This window comes from Mustela nivalis (genome assembly GCF_964662115.1).
Source record: "Mustela nivalis genome assembly, chromosome: 7".
Taxonomy (NCBI): Eukaryota; Metazoa; Chordata; class Mammalia; order Carnivora; family Mustelidae; genus Mustela; species Mustela nivalis.
The window spans coordinates 13,842,543-13,862,082 of NC_139026.1; the positions used below are offsets into that span (position 1 = coordinate 13,842,543).

The 19,540-nt window shown below is 46.9% G+C and overlaps 1 protein-coding gene across 1 annotated transcript; it reads right to left on the minus strand.

The window, feature by feature from the left end:
- Window positions 1-14,647: 14,647 nt before the first annotated feature.
- Window positions 14,648-17,899, minus strand: ASCL4 (achaete-scute family bHLH transcription factor 4). Its single transcript, XM_082738673.1, has one exon. It carries the CDS (start codon window positions 17,607-17,609, stop codon window positions 17,094-17,096), a length of 516 nt encoding a protein of 171 aa, XP_082594799.1. The 5' UTR covers window positions 17,610-17,899; the 3' UTR covers window positions 14,648-17,093.
- Window positions 17,900-19,540: the final 1,641 nt, after the last annotated feature.

Here is a 19,540-nt window from a genome sequence, read left to right on the forward strand (position 1 = left end):
GTAGCCCAAGGGCCCCCAACTAAGGGCACAGAGGCACAGAGAACTAGGTCTTTTGACTATCGAGTTTAATGCTGTTTTCCTGATGTCACACTGCCTCCTAGAACCATTTTGTGCTGCTTTTCCTCTTCAGTACAAGCAGCCGCCAAGCCCGCTCTGGAACTTTCGATGCTCAGAGCACTCACCAAAATTTCTTTTAAATGGGATTGCTCGGCCTTGCCGGGGCAGGCCAGATTCAGACCACCATTAAGGATTCTGTGATGAACTATAAAGGTTTTATTCTGCTTGATAAATGGGTGTAAACCAGGTCTCTCCTTTTGCCTTTTTTTATCACCCACAAATCAGTAAATTACAGGTAGCCCTCAAAACACCAAGAACCTCCGGGGACTCAGCACCCTGGACCCGTTTGCCCACTTGTAGCGTGTTAGCTTGAGAAGCTGTTTTGGACTTTGCCTCAGCTCCATTGCTACACGTTTCCCTCCCAGAGTGGGACAAAAACTGGAGAGGCAGGCGCCAAGACTCTTGGCCAGGTCCCTGAGGTAAGATCACCCTTTACTCAGGCTCCAAATCCATGTTTCATCGATCGAGTGTTTTAATTTTACTGTGTTCGGTCTTAATGAAGTTCGCACAGATAAAGTCATTGGCTGCCTTCAAGAACTAGAGTCTAGATGAGGATGTGGAACAGATGTGAACACGTTTAAAACGAAAGCTGCTGAAGACAACTGAGGTGTTGACTGATAAGCACAAAGAATACGTGCTTTCGTGCTTTCGGGGGGAAAAGACACTGTCCCAACCTATCTTCCACCACAGCCAAGCTCCTTCAGAGGGATGGATGCCTTCGTCCTCAGCTTCCTCAGCTCCCCGCCCACCCTTGATTTTCCTTAATCCAGGCTTGTGCCATTACCATTCCAATGAAACTTCTCACCAAAGTCACCCGTTCCTTTGTAGTTGCTAATTAGATGGACCAATTGAGCTTTTATTTACCTTCTGCAGTATCTGAGGCTATTAGCCACTCCCGGCACACTCTGTGGAACACTTTCACTGCCAGATCTTGGCCTTCTCACTATCTATATTCATCATGGCTCATTTCCACCCATTTCCATGACTCCAACCATCACCTATGGCTGGTGACCCCACATTCATCTCCAGGTCACATCCCCTGGACGTCTCTGTCTAAGGATCCATAAACACGTCAGACTCAGCATGCAAGCTCAGTCATCACCTTTCCTCTTCTAAAATCTCTTCTCTGGTGCTCGCTTCGGCAGCACATATACTAAAATCTCTTCTCGGTCTCAGGAAAGACACTGCCACCCACCGACCATCTAAGCCAGAAATTCATGTCACCTTGGATTCCCGCCTCTCTCGCACCCTCATATGAGTCTTGTCAGTTCTGACTCCTGGGTATCTCGAAGATGCTTCTCTTGGTTCTCTGTGCCTGCATCGCTTACCTGTTCAGATCCTTATCTGCCATCTCTCAGACTGTGCCAGGTGTCTCCTTAGCTGATATCCTGCCCTTCGTAAGTCCTCTGTCTTCCTGGTGATGGAACCCACAGTTCCTCAGACAACCATTCCAACCCCATTCTCTGTTCAGGTGGTCGGGGTGAATCGACTCCACCCCTAGACCCAGACCTGGATACCTGCATCAATTCCTCCACCTCGAACCTCCAGTCCCAGAAACTGCTTGAGGAATTAGCACCTGGTCCAGTTAGAATAAAAGCTAATCTGGGGAGTTTTCCTGTATTAGCGGATACAGGGTGCTCTCTTGCCCCTGGTGTTGCTAAGGATACGAGGTAAGCCTGGGCTTGTGGGCTGCCATTTTGCCACATGAGCAAACTTGCCTGAGAATAGAGCCCCCACGAAGGAAAGCAGAGCTATGGGAGAGACAAGCAGGAGACTCCCAGGGATTCCAGATTTGAACTCCTGGACTCATCTGCGCGTGGAAGCAGGATGATATCCTTGGATTTCCCAGGTATGTAAGGAAATTTTTTATTTACACTAAGTCAATCTGAGTTGAATTTTCTTGCAACCAAAAGATTCTTAGCTTGTATAGCAGTAAGACAATGGAAATCTAAAAAGAGGAGTTAGTGAATCCAGGACTCCGTGCCTGGGGGTACTAAGCCCAGGTGGTTCCCCTCTCAGAAACCAGGAAGTGCTGGGGGAAACGGACTTCCGAAGGCTGTGAGGAGTTGGCCCCACTTAACGGAAGGGGCTACACAGGACAACAAGGTGGCAGTTGTATTACAGGAGCTCAGAATAGAGACTAAACAGATGATTAGATTTCAGAGAAAAAGAGATTCGCGAGAGAACCAGGTTAGAGGAGAGGTGAGGGCTGAGGGTGGGGCTCTGCTTGTTGATGAGAGGGGACACAGAAGCCAAGGCCTGCACGCAGAGTGAGCCCAACCATCTCCGCCTTGGTGCCAGCCTTTAGCACTCCCAAAGAGCCACAAAGAGCCAGGCTCTGTCCTGAATGCGGGGGCTGATGACTCAGTCCCTGTCCTCAAGGCTCACGGTCTGTTGGGACCAAGCAGGAACAGATGGTTAGGCTAGTATCAACCAATGTGGGCACAGAAACAGGAGCAAGTTTCTCCTTGAACCTCATTCAGAACTGCAGAGAAAAGGAGCTCTGAGAAAGATCCATGGGACTTAGTGGCCAGCAAACCACTAGGGCAATAACCAATAGGATATTTGGGCAAATGGCTATTTTAATACCAAAACAACAGCTACAATTACATAACATTTACTGTGTACCCGGCACTGGCCTCAGCCTTTCACCCATCGTGACTCACTTTAACCTCAGAACAGTTCTCTGAATTCGATACTATTATTCCCATTTTTCACACTCTTCTCATTTAAAATATTACTCATTTGGCCCAGGAGAGTAAATATTCTACCAAACTTTTCCAAGAGCTTGTGTCATAAAGGTCCTCAATGTAACGCTTATGTGATTCTCAAATGATTTATACCCTTAACAGATGTCATGTCAGTACAAACCCACTGAAAAAGTCCCAGGAAGCTTATCTTGCTAAATGCAGTTTCAACTAAAGAATGCTCGTTGAATATGGGTACGCCTCTATTTCTTTTTTTTTTTTTAATTGAAGTACAATTGACATACAAATCCTATTAATGTCAGGTGTCCATCAGTGATGCAACATTTTTAGACAACAAAATGGCCCCAGTAAGTCTAGTTACCCTCCGTCACCTTACAAAGCTATTACAATATATGTTTAATCGCAGTGTAGTTGACATACAGTATTCTATTAGTTTCACCTGTTCAACACAGTGGTTGGTTCGACAGTCCTACACATTTAGACATTACGCTGTGCTCACCACCATCAAACGATCCACCATCTGTCACCTTACAAAGTTATTACAGTATCACTGCCTATATTTCCTCTGCCTACTTCTCCCTGTGACTTGCTTATTTTTGCCTGGAAGTTTGTGCTTCTCTTTGTTTTGTCTTCCCCAGAAGAACGTGGGCACCATGAGAGCAGGACGGTGCCTGCCTGCTTCATCGTGTCTGCACTGAAAGGTCCCCCACTAACGGGTCCGTGATTAAAGGAGCGAGACTGATATAAAGTGAAGGTCAAGCAAAGCTTTATTCTGCACCAAGCATCAAGAGTCAAACCGACCGGCCGGGACTGTGCCTCTTACAGAGAAGGCGACCTCTCTCTGCCTTACAGACTAACTTTTAAGGGCAAAGGCCATGTGGTTGGGCCTAGCCACGCACAGGTGGCCAATGAAATTATAACACAGGGGAGAAAGCTGCACAGTCCTGCTAGGTCACACATAAGTGACCAATTGAATTACAGTTTACCCTATAGTAGACATTGAACTAGCCTATCACCTTGGTCAGAATTGGCGCCCAAAAGGCACCCAAAGGACGGGGCCCATACTCCTTGGTAGCTAGGAGACCGTATGCGCCCCCCCAACTGACTGGATGTCTCCACCTGGCCTGACCCACCCTTGTATGTGGGCTTTGTTACCTGGGGCTGGTTTCCGGGACTTGTTTTTAAGTAAGTCCTTTGAGGGTAAGGGAGGCAGGGAGAGTTTAAGTTTTACTGCATAAACAACAAAATGACTGTTTAATCCAAGATGGAATCGCTCTGGCTAAATAGGTCCTTACATGCACTACGGGAATACTCTTCCGGTCCTGGGAGAACAAAGGGAGACCAGGTCCCTTCTCCCAAAGAGGAAAACTGGTGCTCTTCATGTATACGTGGCAACAAGAAAAACAAGTGAGAAGTCAAAAATTACAGGAACTCCATAAAATGAAGTTACATAATACCGAGTGGGACAGCCCACCATGCAGCCCAGAAACCTCAAGTAATTTGTTCAAGTCTCACCCAAGTTGCTGGTGGCCAGAGGGAAGGGCTCTTACTTTTGCTTGAGAGTTTTTCCCACATCTCACACTGTCTTGCCATTAAAAAAAAAATAACAACATTCCTAGTCTTGCCTACAGGAAGCTTGCAGCAAATATTGTCAAATATTGTCAAGGGAATGAAAATCAGGGAAAGGCTGACTAACTGGTCCAGACTGAAGAAGTCTGAATAACATGACAACTAAAGGCAATGTGTGTATATTCCTGGATAGGATCCTGGACCGAAGGAGGAAAAACTGACACCATCGAGACAGTCATGAAATTTGGGCAGAAAATCTATAAGTTGGTCAGCAGTGATGTATAAATGTTGATTTCTTTTTTTTTTTAAGATTTATTTATTTATTTATTTGACAGACAGAGATCACAGGTAGGCAGAGAGGCAGGCAGAGAGAGGGGGAAGCAGGCTCCCTGCTGATGCGGAGTTGGATCCCAGGAATCTGGGACCATGACCTGAGCTGAAGACAGAGACTTTAACCCACTGGGCCACCCAGGCGCCCCTAAATGTTGATTTCTTGATCTGGTGTTTGTGCATGTTAGTATCCTTGTATGGTATGGTGATTTACAGTAAGAAATATATATTTGGTCTCCATCCTGGTTTCTGGCACAAACCTCGTAAAACCTTTGGAATTTCCTAAGATAAGAGCGATAAAGGTGTCTGCTATCCATAACAAGCCTCTTTCAACCGCACCTGAGTGTATGTTAAGGAGGGAATTTTGGAAAACCCCTAAAGATGGGGGCTGGTTGCCGGGGGAAACCAACCAAGTGATTAGAGGGTTGTAACTTTCAGCCCCACCTGTGATCTCAAGGAGGGGAGAACAGCTGGAGATTGACTTCAATCAACCACTGACGGATGATTTAATCAACCAGGTCTGTGTTATGAAGCCTCCATAAAAACTCAAAAGGACAGGGTTCAGAGAGCTTCCAGGCTGGTGAACCAGTTTGCAACCACGTGCCAGGAGGCGGGTGTACCCCAAACTCCTACGGGCACTTCTGTGTTCAGGACCCTTCCAGACTTCTGAATTTTTTCTTCTGGCTCTTTGTTTGCATCCTTTAACATCTTTTGTAATAAAATGGCAATCTAATCAGTAAACTAGCTTCCTGAGTGCTGTGAGTCACTCTAGCAAACTGTCTGAACCGAGGAAGGGGTTCCTCCTCTGAAAGGGGCGGAGTCATAGGAACTTGTGATTTACGCCAGAAAGCCAGAACTACTGTGGGAAACAAAGGTAGAAGAAAATGTAGATAAAATTAAATGTCCTTATAACCTGCAGCCCATTTACAAATACTTGAGATGGGCAGATCTTAACACTCCTCCAGGACCCCCAGTCTCTGCCCACCGGTCTCATCCCTGTGTTCTAATAAAACTACCTTTTTGCGCCAAAGATGTCTCAAGAATTCCCTCATGGTCGTCGGCTCTGGACCCCACCAAGGTCACCAACATTCCAAAAAAAGCTACATCAACAATCACAGGTAATAATCGGGGTTTGCAGTTGACATTGGCATTGGGGGCAGTCTTGTGGGACTGAGGCCACCTCGGTACATCATGTTAGAATTGAGTTAGATTGGGGGCACCTGGGTGGCTCAGTGGGTTAAGCCTCTGCCTTCACCTCAGGTCATGATCTAGGGTCCTGGGATCAAGCCCTGCGTCGAGCCCCGCATCGGGCTCTCTGCTCAGTGGGGAGCCCGCTTTCCCCTCTCTCTCTGCCTGCCTCTCTGCCTACTCATAATCTCTCTGTCAAATAAATAAATAAAATCTTTAAAAAAAAAAAAGAATGGAGTTAGGTAATAGGATACCTGTTAGTGTCCATTGGAGAACTGGAGAATTGCTTGGTGGTGGTGATAAAATACCCATCAGATCTTGTTTGGGAAAAATACATACTGTAGTGCTGAAGAAGAATGGGACATCATGTTTGAAGATTCCAAAAATGACAAATGATTATTAGTACATAATTAGAGCGAGCAAAGGAACAAATGCGATAGAATATGAACACAGGGCGGGGGAATGTGGGGGAATGGAGAGTTCAGAGGCTATGGGAGTTCTCTGTACTGTTTGCGCAATGTTAATGTAAGTTTGAAATCATTTAAAAACAGTTTGTTTCAGGGGCACCCGTGTGGCTCAGTCGATTAGGCGGTTGACTCCTGATTTCCGAGCAGGTCATGATCTCAGGGTCATGATCAAGCCCCGAGTCAGGCTCCATGCTGGGCACAGGGCCTATGCTTAAGATTCTTTCTCTCGGGGCGCCTGGGTGGCTCTGCCTTCGACTCAGGTCATGATCTCAGGGTCCTGGGATAAAGTCCCACACTGGGCTCTCGGCTGGGAGTCTGCTTCCCCCCTCTCTCTGCCTACTTGTGATCTCTCTGTCTCTCTCTGTCAAATAAATAAATAAAACCCTATAAAAAAAAAAAAGATTCTCTCTCTCTGCTTCCCTCTGCTCCTCTCCTATCCCTCTCTAAAGATAATTAATTAACTAATTAATTAGTTACAAGGTTGTTTCAAAATAAAGAATGACATATAAAAGTACTTGCGGTAGGTCAATTACCAACACGGACACAGACATTTCTCCGGTCCTAGTCACCACTTTGCAGTCTCTCCCAGCAAGAGGTGGAGTCTATGTGTTCCTTCTGCGAATCTGTAGTGGCTTGGTGACCTGCTTTGGCCCAAAGAAAGCAGGCATTCTGTGACTCCTGAGCCCTGGCCTCCAAAGGCTGGCAACCTCCATTCTTGTCCTCTGGCTGCTCTGAAATGATCATAGAAAGAAGCCCAGACCTCCAGGAGGATGAAGGACCCTGCGGAGAGAGGCCACGCTGGGCCCTCCAGCAATTCTAGCTGCATTCTCACAGCAGCTTCGAGCCTCCGGGAGAGCAGCAGATGAACGTCCCAGCCAATCTCCCGCGGGGGTTGTTGCATTTTGGAATCTCTCTTTAGACAACATGAGAAAACCTAGCATGGTACTATTTCCATCATTCTACTTAAGAATTTAATCAACTGAATTTATGTTGAATAGAACTTCCCTCATATTGGATAGAGTAGTTGCGCTTCTCTGCAAAAGGACCCCTGTCTTCCAAGGAACTGATGTGCAGATCGGTAACCGTGACAGCATTTTCTAGTGTACAGGAGTCTTTGACTTAGATAGCCGTGTTTCCCCTTTACCGCAACCCTCGGAGAAGGAACAGGTGTTACTGCCCTTAGTTTTACAGATGAGGAAAATAGGTTCAGAAAGGTAATGTCTCTTGCCCAAGGAAATGCAGCCAATAGGCCCCAAAGTTAGGACTGGAATCCACGTTCTTGCTACTTCGTCAAGGTGCCGCTGAAGTCCAGCGGCTCCCGCAGAGAACACTTCGCTCTCCCTCCTGATCTCAAACCAGGAAGATGCCAGGAAGTGTTCTGATGTCCTGCATCAGGCTTGGTTTGCTGTGAATGTGAACAGGGACTGACTGCATCCCCTAATCGACCAGGGCCCCACATGCACTTTATTCTACTCGTCCCCCATAGTTTTAACATGGATATTCAGCCGTGTGGTCACGGTGGGTCTCGAACAAGGAGACTTACTGAACGTCCGTCTTCAAGTGCGCAGCTGTGATTCGAAGCCATCCAGTCGTTCAAATCTGCTCAGCGCGGCTTCTGAACCACACGAGAAGAGATGTCCGTGGCCCCTAAGGTTGAATTACAAAAATCTCTGCTTTATTTTTCTCCTTAGCCGTCATCACCAGCCAAAAAACATGAATGCATGCTTGTTTGCTGACTCGCTTCCTCTTCCTACACTTCAGCGCCAGGCAGGCAAGCAATAGCTGCTGATCGACGAACGGACGGATGAAGACCAACCAGACAACCAGAAGACCTCCCACTGACCTGTGTACGTCGCTTAGGCTTTCTGAGCCTCCGTTCATCTTTAAAATGGAAGTGATGTGTAATACATACCCCGCAAGATCGCTGTGATCGGATGAGGATCCTGCCCACGAAGGGCTAGCCTGCCAGCCCACAGGCTCTCGGGAAGTGTAAGCTGTTGGCGAGTTTCTGTCATTAGAGGGCTTTCTGGAGAGACGAGATACACTTCTATGAAACTCTCCTACACAGCACAATTTAATCCATCACTTCACTAAAACCCCCAGAGCTGCGTCAGGTCAATTTTCAAGGCTCTTTCTAGTCCCATGACTATGAGATAGGATGCTTCCTTCAGAGATGGTTTCTCCCCCACTGTCAGGGAAAGAAGAAACATCTTCAGGAGTGGCCCCTGCGAGGCTTGCTCAGTAGGCAAAAACCAGTTCAGAGAGTTTCATTGTCTGGACACACTTCCTTCTGCAGCATCTGTGGTTTCTTTTTGGCCAGGGTTAATGTCAGTGAGTAACTCAACAGGAAAAGGCTGCTGACAGGTTTGCACCAAAGGACGCAGCTTAGTAACCACGGAAGGATGAAAAACCCATCTCACCACCCAGGGAGCCTTTGAGTAGCGCACGCACACACATGACGATAAGAATCAAAGAGCTGGAAAGGGTTCTCTGGTTTCATGGGTCAATAAGGATGAGACCAAGTCCTTCTAGGCCATCTGCTCTCCCCCAGGAGCCTGTCTGCCAGACAGACAAGGAGATGACAGGGTTGGTGGTACTGACCAGGGTCCAGAGGAGCTCGCCCAGAGAGAAGAGTTTGTCTTTTTAGTGATCACTCTGCAGAGAAGGATCCCACCAGTCCACACTTCCATCAAAAGTCTGGTTCTCAGGGCAACAAGTTTGCCTGGATTGCTAAATAGATTGCTACCCATTTTTGGAGATGATGATGATGATAACTTTGGGGGCTTTGGAGAACACCTGTGTTCAGACAGAAACGGCTCAAAAGTTTTTGGAAGGGCACCATCTGGAACCTTGGTTGGCTTGGTTACAGCTGCGTAATGCTGACTGATCCTGAGAAATGTTTCCTTGGCCTTGTGGGACTTTGCTCTCAAACTCAACTGAGAATTATAACCCCAGGAGTCGAGAGGATGACAGTGAAGTTCAGGAGTCCAGGGTTGATGTGATGTTGCCCACAGATCACAAACTACCGACAAAGGAGCAGTTAGCATTTGCCCACATCTGGATGGCTGAAGGGCGTACCATTTCTACTCTCCAAGCCCTGTTCCTTTTCCCTCTGCTACTTTATTGTCCTTTCCCTGCCACCAGAAATTCCACAAAGGGAAGGAAATAAGGTACTATTTTCTCTTTCCCTCCAGCCCTTGATCCACTGCATTTCCTCTGCAGTGGTTCCTCTGCTGAAGTTTTCCTACGTAAGAATAGTATCTTTTTTTATACTCAAGAAGTCACAAATAAAAGGAAATTAATAAGTTGAGCATCCATTCTTCACTGCCAGACTCTTAGGTAATATATGTTGTATATATTAGCATTATTTCATATACTAAATGCTGATGAACTTTCCAGAGTTACATATGGTCCCAAAATGATAAAATAAAAAATAAATACAAATATTTATTTTTTTTAAAGATTTTATTTGTTTATTTGACAGAGAGAGACAATGAGAGAGAGAACACAGACAGGGAGAGTGAGAGAGGGAGAAGTAGACTTCCTGTGGAACAGGGAGCCCGATGTGGGGCTCGATCCCAGGAACCTAGGACCATGACCTCAGCTGAAGGCAGACACTGAATGACTGAGCCACCCAGACGCCCCTACAAACACCATTTGAAGTGTGGTGTCATCACAGAGGGTTTTGTGCAACTTTTTAACCAGCCCATTAAACACTCTTAACTCGATGCCTTTGAAGCCGGGCAGTGCCTAAGGAACAACTCCCATGCAATGCTCTTCTCATGTTCATTGCCATTGTCTACACCTGCTCCGTCTTCTTCAGTGACGGAAACACCTAGCTTAGTCTCAACTCGTTGCCTTCCAACCCGCTGCCTTTCCAGTTCCCTCATCTCCCAGTTCCTAGGACCCTCCCCTCCACTTGACTTCAGAGTCTTGGAAGTCTTGTCACGGTGAGCCTCTGAATCTTCTAGAACTGTCTCACTTGGAAGACCTCAGGCTCAGGCCTGCCTTGGCTATGCCATCTTCTCCTCCACTGGGTTTTCCTTCGCACCCTGCCGGCTGTCTTGCGCATTGGCTGCGAAGTATCTTGAAAGGGCGGGCTTCAACCTCACCTCTGCTTTCTCCTCCCACCCCTTTCATGCCCTTACAAAGGTTTCCAGCGATCTTTCAGTGCCCAACTCCAAGGGGTCCCCCCCTCACCTAAACTCTCTGACACTCTGATTTATATGATGCTGTCAGCCACTCCCTCCTCCCTATAAAATGATGCCTGCTGTCATTGCCATGATCTCACACCAGCTTGTTCTCCCTCCTTCTTAGTCCTCTTCAAAGCCGTTTCTGCACGGGCCACTCCTTCAGGGAGGCCTGCCCCAGCTTTCTCCTGTTCTCTCAGTATTTTCCCTAGAAGATCTCCGCCACTCCTGCCACTGCCCGAAGGTACATGACTCTCACTCTACAGTTCTTTGTCTTCCCCCCACACCCCTCCACCTCAACACCGGCATCTCCAACTGCTTGTGGACAGAAGTAGTTTATCTGCAATCCAGCATCTCTGACATATGATTTTTACCTTTGAAATCTGCTCCTCATTCCGTGTTCCCAGTTTCAGTTGATGGGAACTCACTGGAGTGGTCTTCGGCATCTCCCTCTACCTCTTCCCCCACCCCCAGGCTCTGAGCGGCCTCACCTGTCAGGGACACACCCACATCGCCTCCCAGCCCCGCCCTCCTTCCCTTTCAGGGCGCCACTGCCTTGGCTGAGGCCCTCCGTCCGACTCTTCATTGCTGCAATGCCCCTTAGGTCGGCTGCTTCCTGCCACCAGACTGATCCTCAACCACAGCACGGAACAGTTCACTCTTTCTCTAAACCAAATAAATACATAATAATAATAATAATAATAATAAAGAAAATCAGTAGTTCAAGTTTTTCAACCTGACTTTCAATGCCTTCTAGAATCTTGTCTCAGCCAGCTTCTAGTCTGTTCCTCAGCTTCTTTTTTTTTTATTTATTTTTTATAAACATATATTTTTATCCCCAGGGGTACAGGTCTGTGAATCGCCAGGTTTACACACTTCACAGCACTCACCAAAGCACATACCCTTCCCAATGTCCATAACCCTACCCCCCTCTCCCAACCCCCCTCCCCCCAGCAACCCTCAGTTTCTTTTGTGAGATTAAGAGTCACTTATGGTTTGTCTCCCTCCCAATCCCATCTTGTTTCATTGATTCTTCTCCTACCCACTTAAGCCCCCATGTTGCATCATCACTTCCTCATATCAGGGAGATCATATGATAGTTGTCTTTCTCTGCTTGACTTATTTCGCTAAGCATGATACGCTCTAGTTCTATCCATGTTGTCGCAAATGGCAAGATTTCATTTCTTTTGATGGCTGCATAGTGTTCCATTGGGTATATATACCACATCTTCTTGATCCATTCATCTGTTGATGGTGTTCCTCAGCTTCTATTCTCCAAACACAGTTCCTGCCTTCTGGGCACCTGCTCCCCGCCTCTGGACCTTCTGTGGGCCGTACTCATCCCATTTTGCCTTCCAAATGCTGCACCTCCAAAAGCCTTTCCTCCTAGTTTTCTACCAACTTAAAGCTGGCATAACTCCCTCCTTTCTCTGTATCTTGATACCATTTTTCATTGTGGACATCGGTTATAACACGTATACCTTTTTTCATCATACAGAGGTGAAATAGGTTAATTTTCCCTCCACACTGGAAGGTTCTTCAAATTCCACTCAACAACAACAACAACAACAAAAATGATGTAGCTTGCATTTTTTAAACTACTTTTTAAAAGATTTTATTTATTTATTTGACACCGAGTGAGAGACAGAGAGAAAGCACAAGCAGGGGGAGCAGCACAGAGAGAGAGAGAAGCAGACTCCCCGCTGGGCAGGGAGCCCAATACAGGGCTCCATCTCAGAACCCCAAGATCATGACCTGAGCCAAAGGCAGACGCTTCACTGACTGATTCACCCAGGCACCCCATCTGCATTTTTTTTTTTAAAGATTTTTATCCACTTATTTGACACAGAGAGAGATCACAAGTAAGCAGAGAGGCAGGCAGAGAGAGGAAGGGAAGCAGGCTCCCTCCTGAGCAGAGAGCCCGACGCGGGGCTCGATCCCAGGAGCCTGGGACCATGACCCAAGCCGAAGGCAGAGGCTCCAACCCACTGAGCCACCCAGGCGCCCTGCATTTTATTTTTTAATGAGACATTGTAACAACAGCAACTAGGACTCAAAAAAAAAAAAAAAAAAAAAAAAAAGGAATTCCTGTCCTGGAGGTGGAACTCTGGCGGGAAAAGATGATAAACAGAGCTGCTGCACTACGTGACCGGAAACAGGCATGTCTTGTTGACACTGGTTTCCTCGAGTCCAGGACGGGGCACATGTTAGGGGAATGACTTTCTAGAGCTGGAAAAGCCTAAAAGATCATGCAATCTAAACTTGAAGTGTCCTACCATAGAGGACCGAGACCACAGAAATCAGGAGCCTACCCAAGGTCAGCAGGCTTGTGAAAGGCAGTGCTGAACCAAGCCCTGTCCAGGGCTTGTGCCGTCACAGCCCCTCCTCCTTTTCACCCTCGGGGTTGCGTACCACAGGGTGAGCAGCCGTTAGAGTTGTGAACCACAGGAAATATTCCAAAAGGCAATATATATGATAATCATTGGATCTGTCTGAGCTGAGTGGCCAAAACTAAAACCAAAACCAAAACCAAACAAACAAAAAAACAAAGGGAAGACTTTAAAGGACAGGTTAATACTTCTCCTGTCATGAATGCACCATTTCCATAAAACGTGGCTCACCGCATTGTTTCTACATAACTTTTGGTCATTTATTTTGTTCTTTCCAAGAGTCAAATTGTCTAATGGTTAATTAATACTATCCATCCACAGGAAAAAAGGAAGATTGAACGTTTTAAAAGGTCTCATTCCTGAATTAGTGCTCCTCCTGTAAGCCATCTGGAAGATTCCAGAAAAACTGCCTGATTTTTTTCCAAAAGGCTTCTCAAAATCATTGCCTTAGTCTCAGGAGGGCTTCAAACAAAACCACATGAAAAATCTCTCAAGGCAGGGTGCCTGGGTGGCCCAGGTGTTAAGCGTCTGCCTTCAGGTCAGGTCATGATGCTGGGGTCCTGGGATTGAGCCTCACATGGGACTCCCTGCTCGGCGGGAAACCTGCTTCTCCCTCTCCCACTCGCCCTGCTTGTGTTCCCACTCTTGCTGTGTCTCTCTCTGTCCAATAAATAAAATCTTTTTTTTTTTTTTTAAAGATTTTATGGGGCGCCTGGGTGGCTCAGTGGGTTGGGCCGCTGCCTTCGGTTCAGGTCATGATCCCAGGGTCCTGGGATCGAGTCCCGCATCAGGCTCTCTGCTCAGTGGGGAGCCTGCTTCCTCCTCTCTTTCTCTCTGTCTCTCTCTCTGCCTGCCTCTCTGCCTACTTGTGATCTCGGTCAAATAAAATAAATAAAACATTAAAAAAAAGATTTTATTTATTTATTTGACAGAGAGAGAGATCACAAGTAGGCAGAGAGGCAGGCAGAGAGAGAGAGAGAGAGAGAGAGAGAAGGAAGCAAGCTCCCTGCTGAGCAGAGAGCCCGATACGGGAATTGATCCCAGGTCCCTGGGATCATGACCTGAGCCAAAGGCAGAGGCTTAACCCACTGAGCCACCCTGGCACCCCAAATAAATAAAATCTTTTAAAAAAAATCTCTCAAGGCATTTTTACCCAGAGTAAAATTCTTTTTTTTTTTAATTCTATTTGTTTATTTTGGGGGGAGGGGTGGAGGAAGAAGGAGAGAGAGAATCCTAAGCAGACTCCATGCTGAGCATGGAGCCCAAGTCTCGGCTTGATCTCATGACCCTGAGATCATGACTGGAGCCAAAATAAAGAGTCGGACATTTAACCGACTGAGCTGCCCAGGCGCCCCTGGAATAAAATTCTCTTTTAAAATTGCCCTTGTCGGGGCACCTGGGTGGCTCAGTGGGTTAAATCCACTGCCTTCAGCTCCGGTCATGATCCCAGTGTCCTGGGATCGAGCCCCACATCGGGCTCTCTGCTCCATGTGGAGCCTGCTTCCTCCTCTCTGTCTCTGCCTGCCTCTCTTCCTGTCAAATAAATAAAATCTTAAAAAAAAATAAAATAAAATTGCCTTTTAAAATAAAATAAAATAAAATAGGCTTTTCTTTATAAACCACTCATCTCCACAAGGTATATTGTATTTATTCACCCATTTTGTGCATGTATTTTAGAGAAGTAAATAAAGAAAAAAAATCTTTATTTCATTTTCCTGTATTTAAAAGCAACCACAGTATATAAACAAAATGTACTCTTTCATTGTTATTACTCCTACGGTAGAAAAGAGAACATCCAGGTGCCGGCCATGGCTGAAGCAGAATGAAGGAACGGAGAGCGTCATTAGCCCTTACGTTAGACCCTTAAAAAGTTTCTCAAGGTTCTGAACAACTTGGTGCATTACCCTCTCCTCCAGCTCAGCCAGCGAGGTAAGATGGGTGTTTTCCTTTCCACACCGCCCCCAACAATAAATACATCTCAGGGAGGCTTGCTTCACTGAAACCTCTACAAGGAATAACCACCTGCCTGAAGACCAAAATGGATTCATGACAGATGTCCGTAAGGCTGTAACCAAGGAATGGGCAAGGGCAAGCTTCCATCTTATTCCTTCAAACCCAACATCTCTGCCACGTTCTTAAGAAAATGTAAAGATTTGTTGTGAATCACTGCAAAGCATTTATCTGTGTCTCCAGAAACACAGAATCCATTAGAACTCATTGTTACAAATATTAGTAATTATACGGCTTAACAGGGATGCAGCTTCCACAGGTCAAGTCATGTCCCCTGAAAATTTACAATAGAAGGCAAAATCCTAATACCATGGGGTTACCCTGTCTTCCTTCTAACACACTGAAGAAATCACACTAACTCCACCTAGAGATCATTTTCAATCAGGCTCCCCTTCCCATAGTATATAGGTAATAGTATTTTGTACGAGTACAAGTAAGAGTGTTTTCTCCAAAGGATGATAACACGACTAATTTACCTTTGGATAGTACCTTGCAGATTACCATGGTCTTTCATCTACATTTCTCCTGTGAAACAGTACAGATGAGGAAACGGAGTTGCTGCACGATTAAGAAGTTTGCTGTGTCACTCCACTAGCAAACAAATGCGCAAGGGAGGACAGGGAACCAGACCCAGCAAGTCTGGGCTTTAGGGTCAAACTCTGGATGGAATCTCAGCTCAACTAACCACAGCAACACAAACCTGGGCAAGGCCCCGTTTTTTAACCACATCGCATGTGTAATACTCACCTCGCAGACCAATGAGAATGAACTAGGGCAACATGTAAAAAGCACACGACAGAATTTCTGGCTGATAAAAGATATTCATTGCATATTGGCTTCTCTCAGTTGACACAGCTATAAAGTGGAGGTACTAAAAAACCTAGCTCATGAGGCCCCTGTGGGGATTAAATCATGCCCTGTAAGGGCTCACCAGGAGTAGCTTTCTCTCCTTGCCCATGTCCTGGCCTGGCTCCCCACCCCCATATCAGGCCTGCCTGATATGAAAAGGTCAATTCAAGATACTAGAAAACAACTTTAGAGAGAGGAAGTTTATCTTCATAGGTCAGCAAGCATTTTACTTATCTGCTGAATTTCATAATTGTCCTTAAGACAAAATGGACCCCAATTAAATGTTTTTCAAAGACCAGGAACAAAGCCAAAGTCACTAGATAATTTCAATATACCCAGAGGCTCTCATGGTGATGAGATTTTGAGAACATACCAATTTCAGTCCACCTTGTTCAACCATCTACGCAGTTCCTTTTTTTCTTTTTTCTTAAATCAGGGGTGTCACTTTAGTTTAACCAACGGTTAGATGAAGTGAGAACTACAGAGGATGGAAAGAAAAGGAAAACTAGTGGGCAGAAACAACTGAGAAGTTTTCAAACAAATCTGAGTTCTCTTTCAACGAGATCATGTACAGTTACATGTCCCTTCCTGAATGTTAATGAAGTTTCCAGATGGCCACGTCTGGATAAGATAAAGCTGGTAGTATCAAACGATGGCCCCGGTCTTCTCCAGCACCACCGTGCACGCAAATGCGTGTTGGCTCAAGCGTCAACTTAGAGTCACCTTCACCCAAACGGACGGTGTCAGTTAAATTTCAAATACAATTCCCAAAGGAAAGCATGCAGGAAAACGTTCCTCTTGCCCTAAGGGCTGTGATTTATTTATTTATTTATTTATTTGGAAAGTTCTTTGGTTGGGTTGAATTTGATTCGATATTCGTGTACCTAACGTACCCCACCCCGCGGGCTGTGGGACATATTTCCCATTGTCGCCGCCCTCTGAGTTTTTAGAATACTCGTTTTTAGAATCCGGTGCTCAGAATCCGGCTCCGTGTGCCTTTGAGAAGTACCGTGGAAGAGTTTCCGTCATGAGCACCTTTAAGCTTGCAAGCGCATGACCCGTAAGGAGGGGAGGGGGGATGGGGGAGGGGAAGAGGGCAACCAGAATGTCAAAATACACTTTTCCTCCGCAAAACACGCATTTCTCGTTCCTAAGATTTAGTCGTGGAGGGAAAAACCGCATTAGAAATGCAAACCATCCCGGGCGAGACTCTTCGGCCAGACTCCCCGGCCGCGGGGGGCGCGCGGGGGGACCGGGCCGGGCGTCCGGCGCTCGCTAGCTGCCCGCCTCCTCGGGCTCGCTGCAGGGCGAAGGCGCCGACGAGGCCTTGGACTCGCCGTCGCTGTTGCACTCGGCCGGGCGCGGGGCGCGGACGCCGGCGGGACCCTCCGGCCCCCGGGCGTGGCGCTCCAGCAGCTCCTGGAGGTGCCTGATGTAGCCGATGGCGGCGCGGAGCGTCTCGACCTTGCTGAGCCGCCGCTCGGCCAGCTCGCGGGGCAGGTGGGCTCGCAGGCGCGCGTAGCCCTCGTTGACGCAGCGCACCCGCTGCCGCTCGCGCTCGTTGCGCCGCCGGAGGAAGGCGGGCTCGAAGGCGCACTCCAGCGGCAGCGGCCGGCACGGCGGCCTCGCGGCGCAGCCCCCGGGCCCCCGCGCCCAGCACGCGGCGTCGGGACGGGAGACCCTGGGGGGGTCCCTGAGAGGGAGGCGGGGCGGGGTCCCCGGCAGGTCCAAGGGCACCGTGCGGAGGTGGTAGGGCAAGGGCGGCAGTCCGGCCGGCTTACGCTTCTCCATCCCTCGCCGAAAAGCCAACAGATCTCCCGAGGGGACTAATCGCTGACAAGCTGAGACTCAAATAAATCTTCGAGGCGAAGATGCTGGTCCATTCAGGCAGCCCGGCACGGCCGATCTGCCTCTAAAGAAGTTTCTGGCTCCAGGACAGGAAGCTTTCCTAAATTCATCGCACTCCTCGATCATTTATAAAGATCCAGACGGAGGGGACAGGCAAAGATTTAGGACCCCCCTAATGCACACTTCAAACCCTGTCTTCCCCTCTGATCTTCTTTTATTTCAACAGATAACAAAAGGGATGCTTCTGCTCGGTCCCTTCGCCTGGGAATGGGAGCGTAGACCAAACAGAGTAATCTTCCAAAAGTCACCCAAGCTTTTCAATTACTGTAATCCACCCGCTCTGGGTCTTCAAGAGCGTAGGAATCTTCCCACTTTCAAAAAAAGCCCCTCCCAGGAACCCACAGAGGTGCCGACTGAGCGAAAGTCTACCAGAAGCTTTCTCCTTGAAAATCAAAACTTGACTGCCCTTTGCGGTTTCCGGCGTCCAGGGCTAATGGAAAGAGCTTTTCAGACTGTTTGCAAACTTGCCCTGGTTCTTCCATTTCTGTGGAGGTGGAGGGAAGACCTCATCAAAGGAAAGACTGCTCCCTTGTGGTTAAAAGATGTGTCAAGCAAAGGGGGACCTCGGGGGATGCTTGAGGGCTTCTTCTCCAAAACCCAATCTTTTAAAAATCCCAGTTTGACATTTTTCGAAGAGAGGAGGGAGGGAACATACCTTAGCGACGAAGGTAAGTGTCCGAGTATTACGATCCTGCTTGCGTGGAACGCAGGACTTTTTTTTTTTCCCCCCTGTGTGTGTTACTTTTTAAGAGCACATCAAAAGGTTGAACAGTAACAAACACTTTTAGTCAGTTATTCTCACGGTGCTTACTGTAAACACAGGTTCAACCCTGCTTCCCGAACTCTTCTAATCCCACCCAGGATATAAGACCATTTTTCCATAGTGCAAAAAGTGTATTTCTATTGTATTCTTCTTTTTGTCTTAAAAACAAAGATGCAATTTATTTTCTCCCTTGGGGGCAGGTGAAGAGCCCCAGTTCCAGGGATAAAGGATGATGGCTTTGAAGACTTGTCTTTTTAACATACCACCAAAAAAAAAAAAAAAAAAGAATAATTAATCCATCCATGTTGGTGAAAGGCTTTGAAGATGAAAGTGTCATTAAAAACCCATCCGTGCTGGTTAATGTCAAAAAGTGTGTTATCACACTGAAAATCAGATTTCTTGTTCTGCAAACCCAGCACATTAAAGGCAGCTTCTACTTTTAAAAGTCCAACTTAAAAACGAGAAGCAAACCCCCCTGACATTTATGATCAGACTTTCTGCCTATTCCTCAGGAGCCAGGGTGTAGCCCTGACATGTTTTTTTGACAAGTGCTATGCTTACCTGTTTATCCTAAATGATTTTTGCCTGAAGCAACTGGAAAAACACCTCCATCAAGGCAAATAAAATAGAAATAATTATTCCTTTTAGGCATAAGTTAGTCACATTTTAAAAACTCCCTATGAGGCATGTACCAGCAAACAACCTAATGTGTCACCTTGATTTCTCAGTAGAGTTGAGAACAATCCAGAGAAAGCTCTTCCGGTTGCGAGACAAACCCCCCCAGAGAGGTAGAAAGACTACTGGACCACAAGGTGCTTTGGGCCATGTTAAGGATTTTGGCCTTTGTTCTAAGAGTGATGGGAAGTAAATGAGGTGCTTTAAGCAGAAAGGTGATGTAGTGAGATTGTGTTTGTCAAGAACATTACTCTGTCTGCAGACTGGTGAGTAGACTGGAGACGTGGGGAAGGGAGAAGGATAAGAGGTACCATATTTCATCCTCAAATGGCTAATACCCAAGAGCAGGCAAGAATTTGGGGAAAGGAAGCATAAA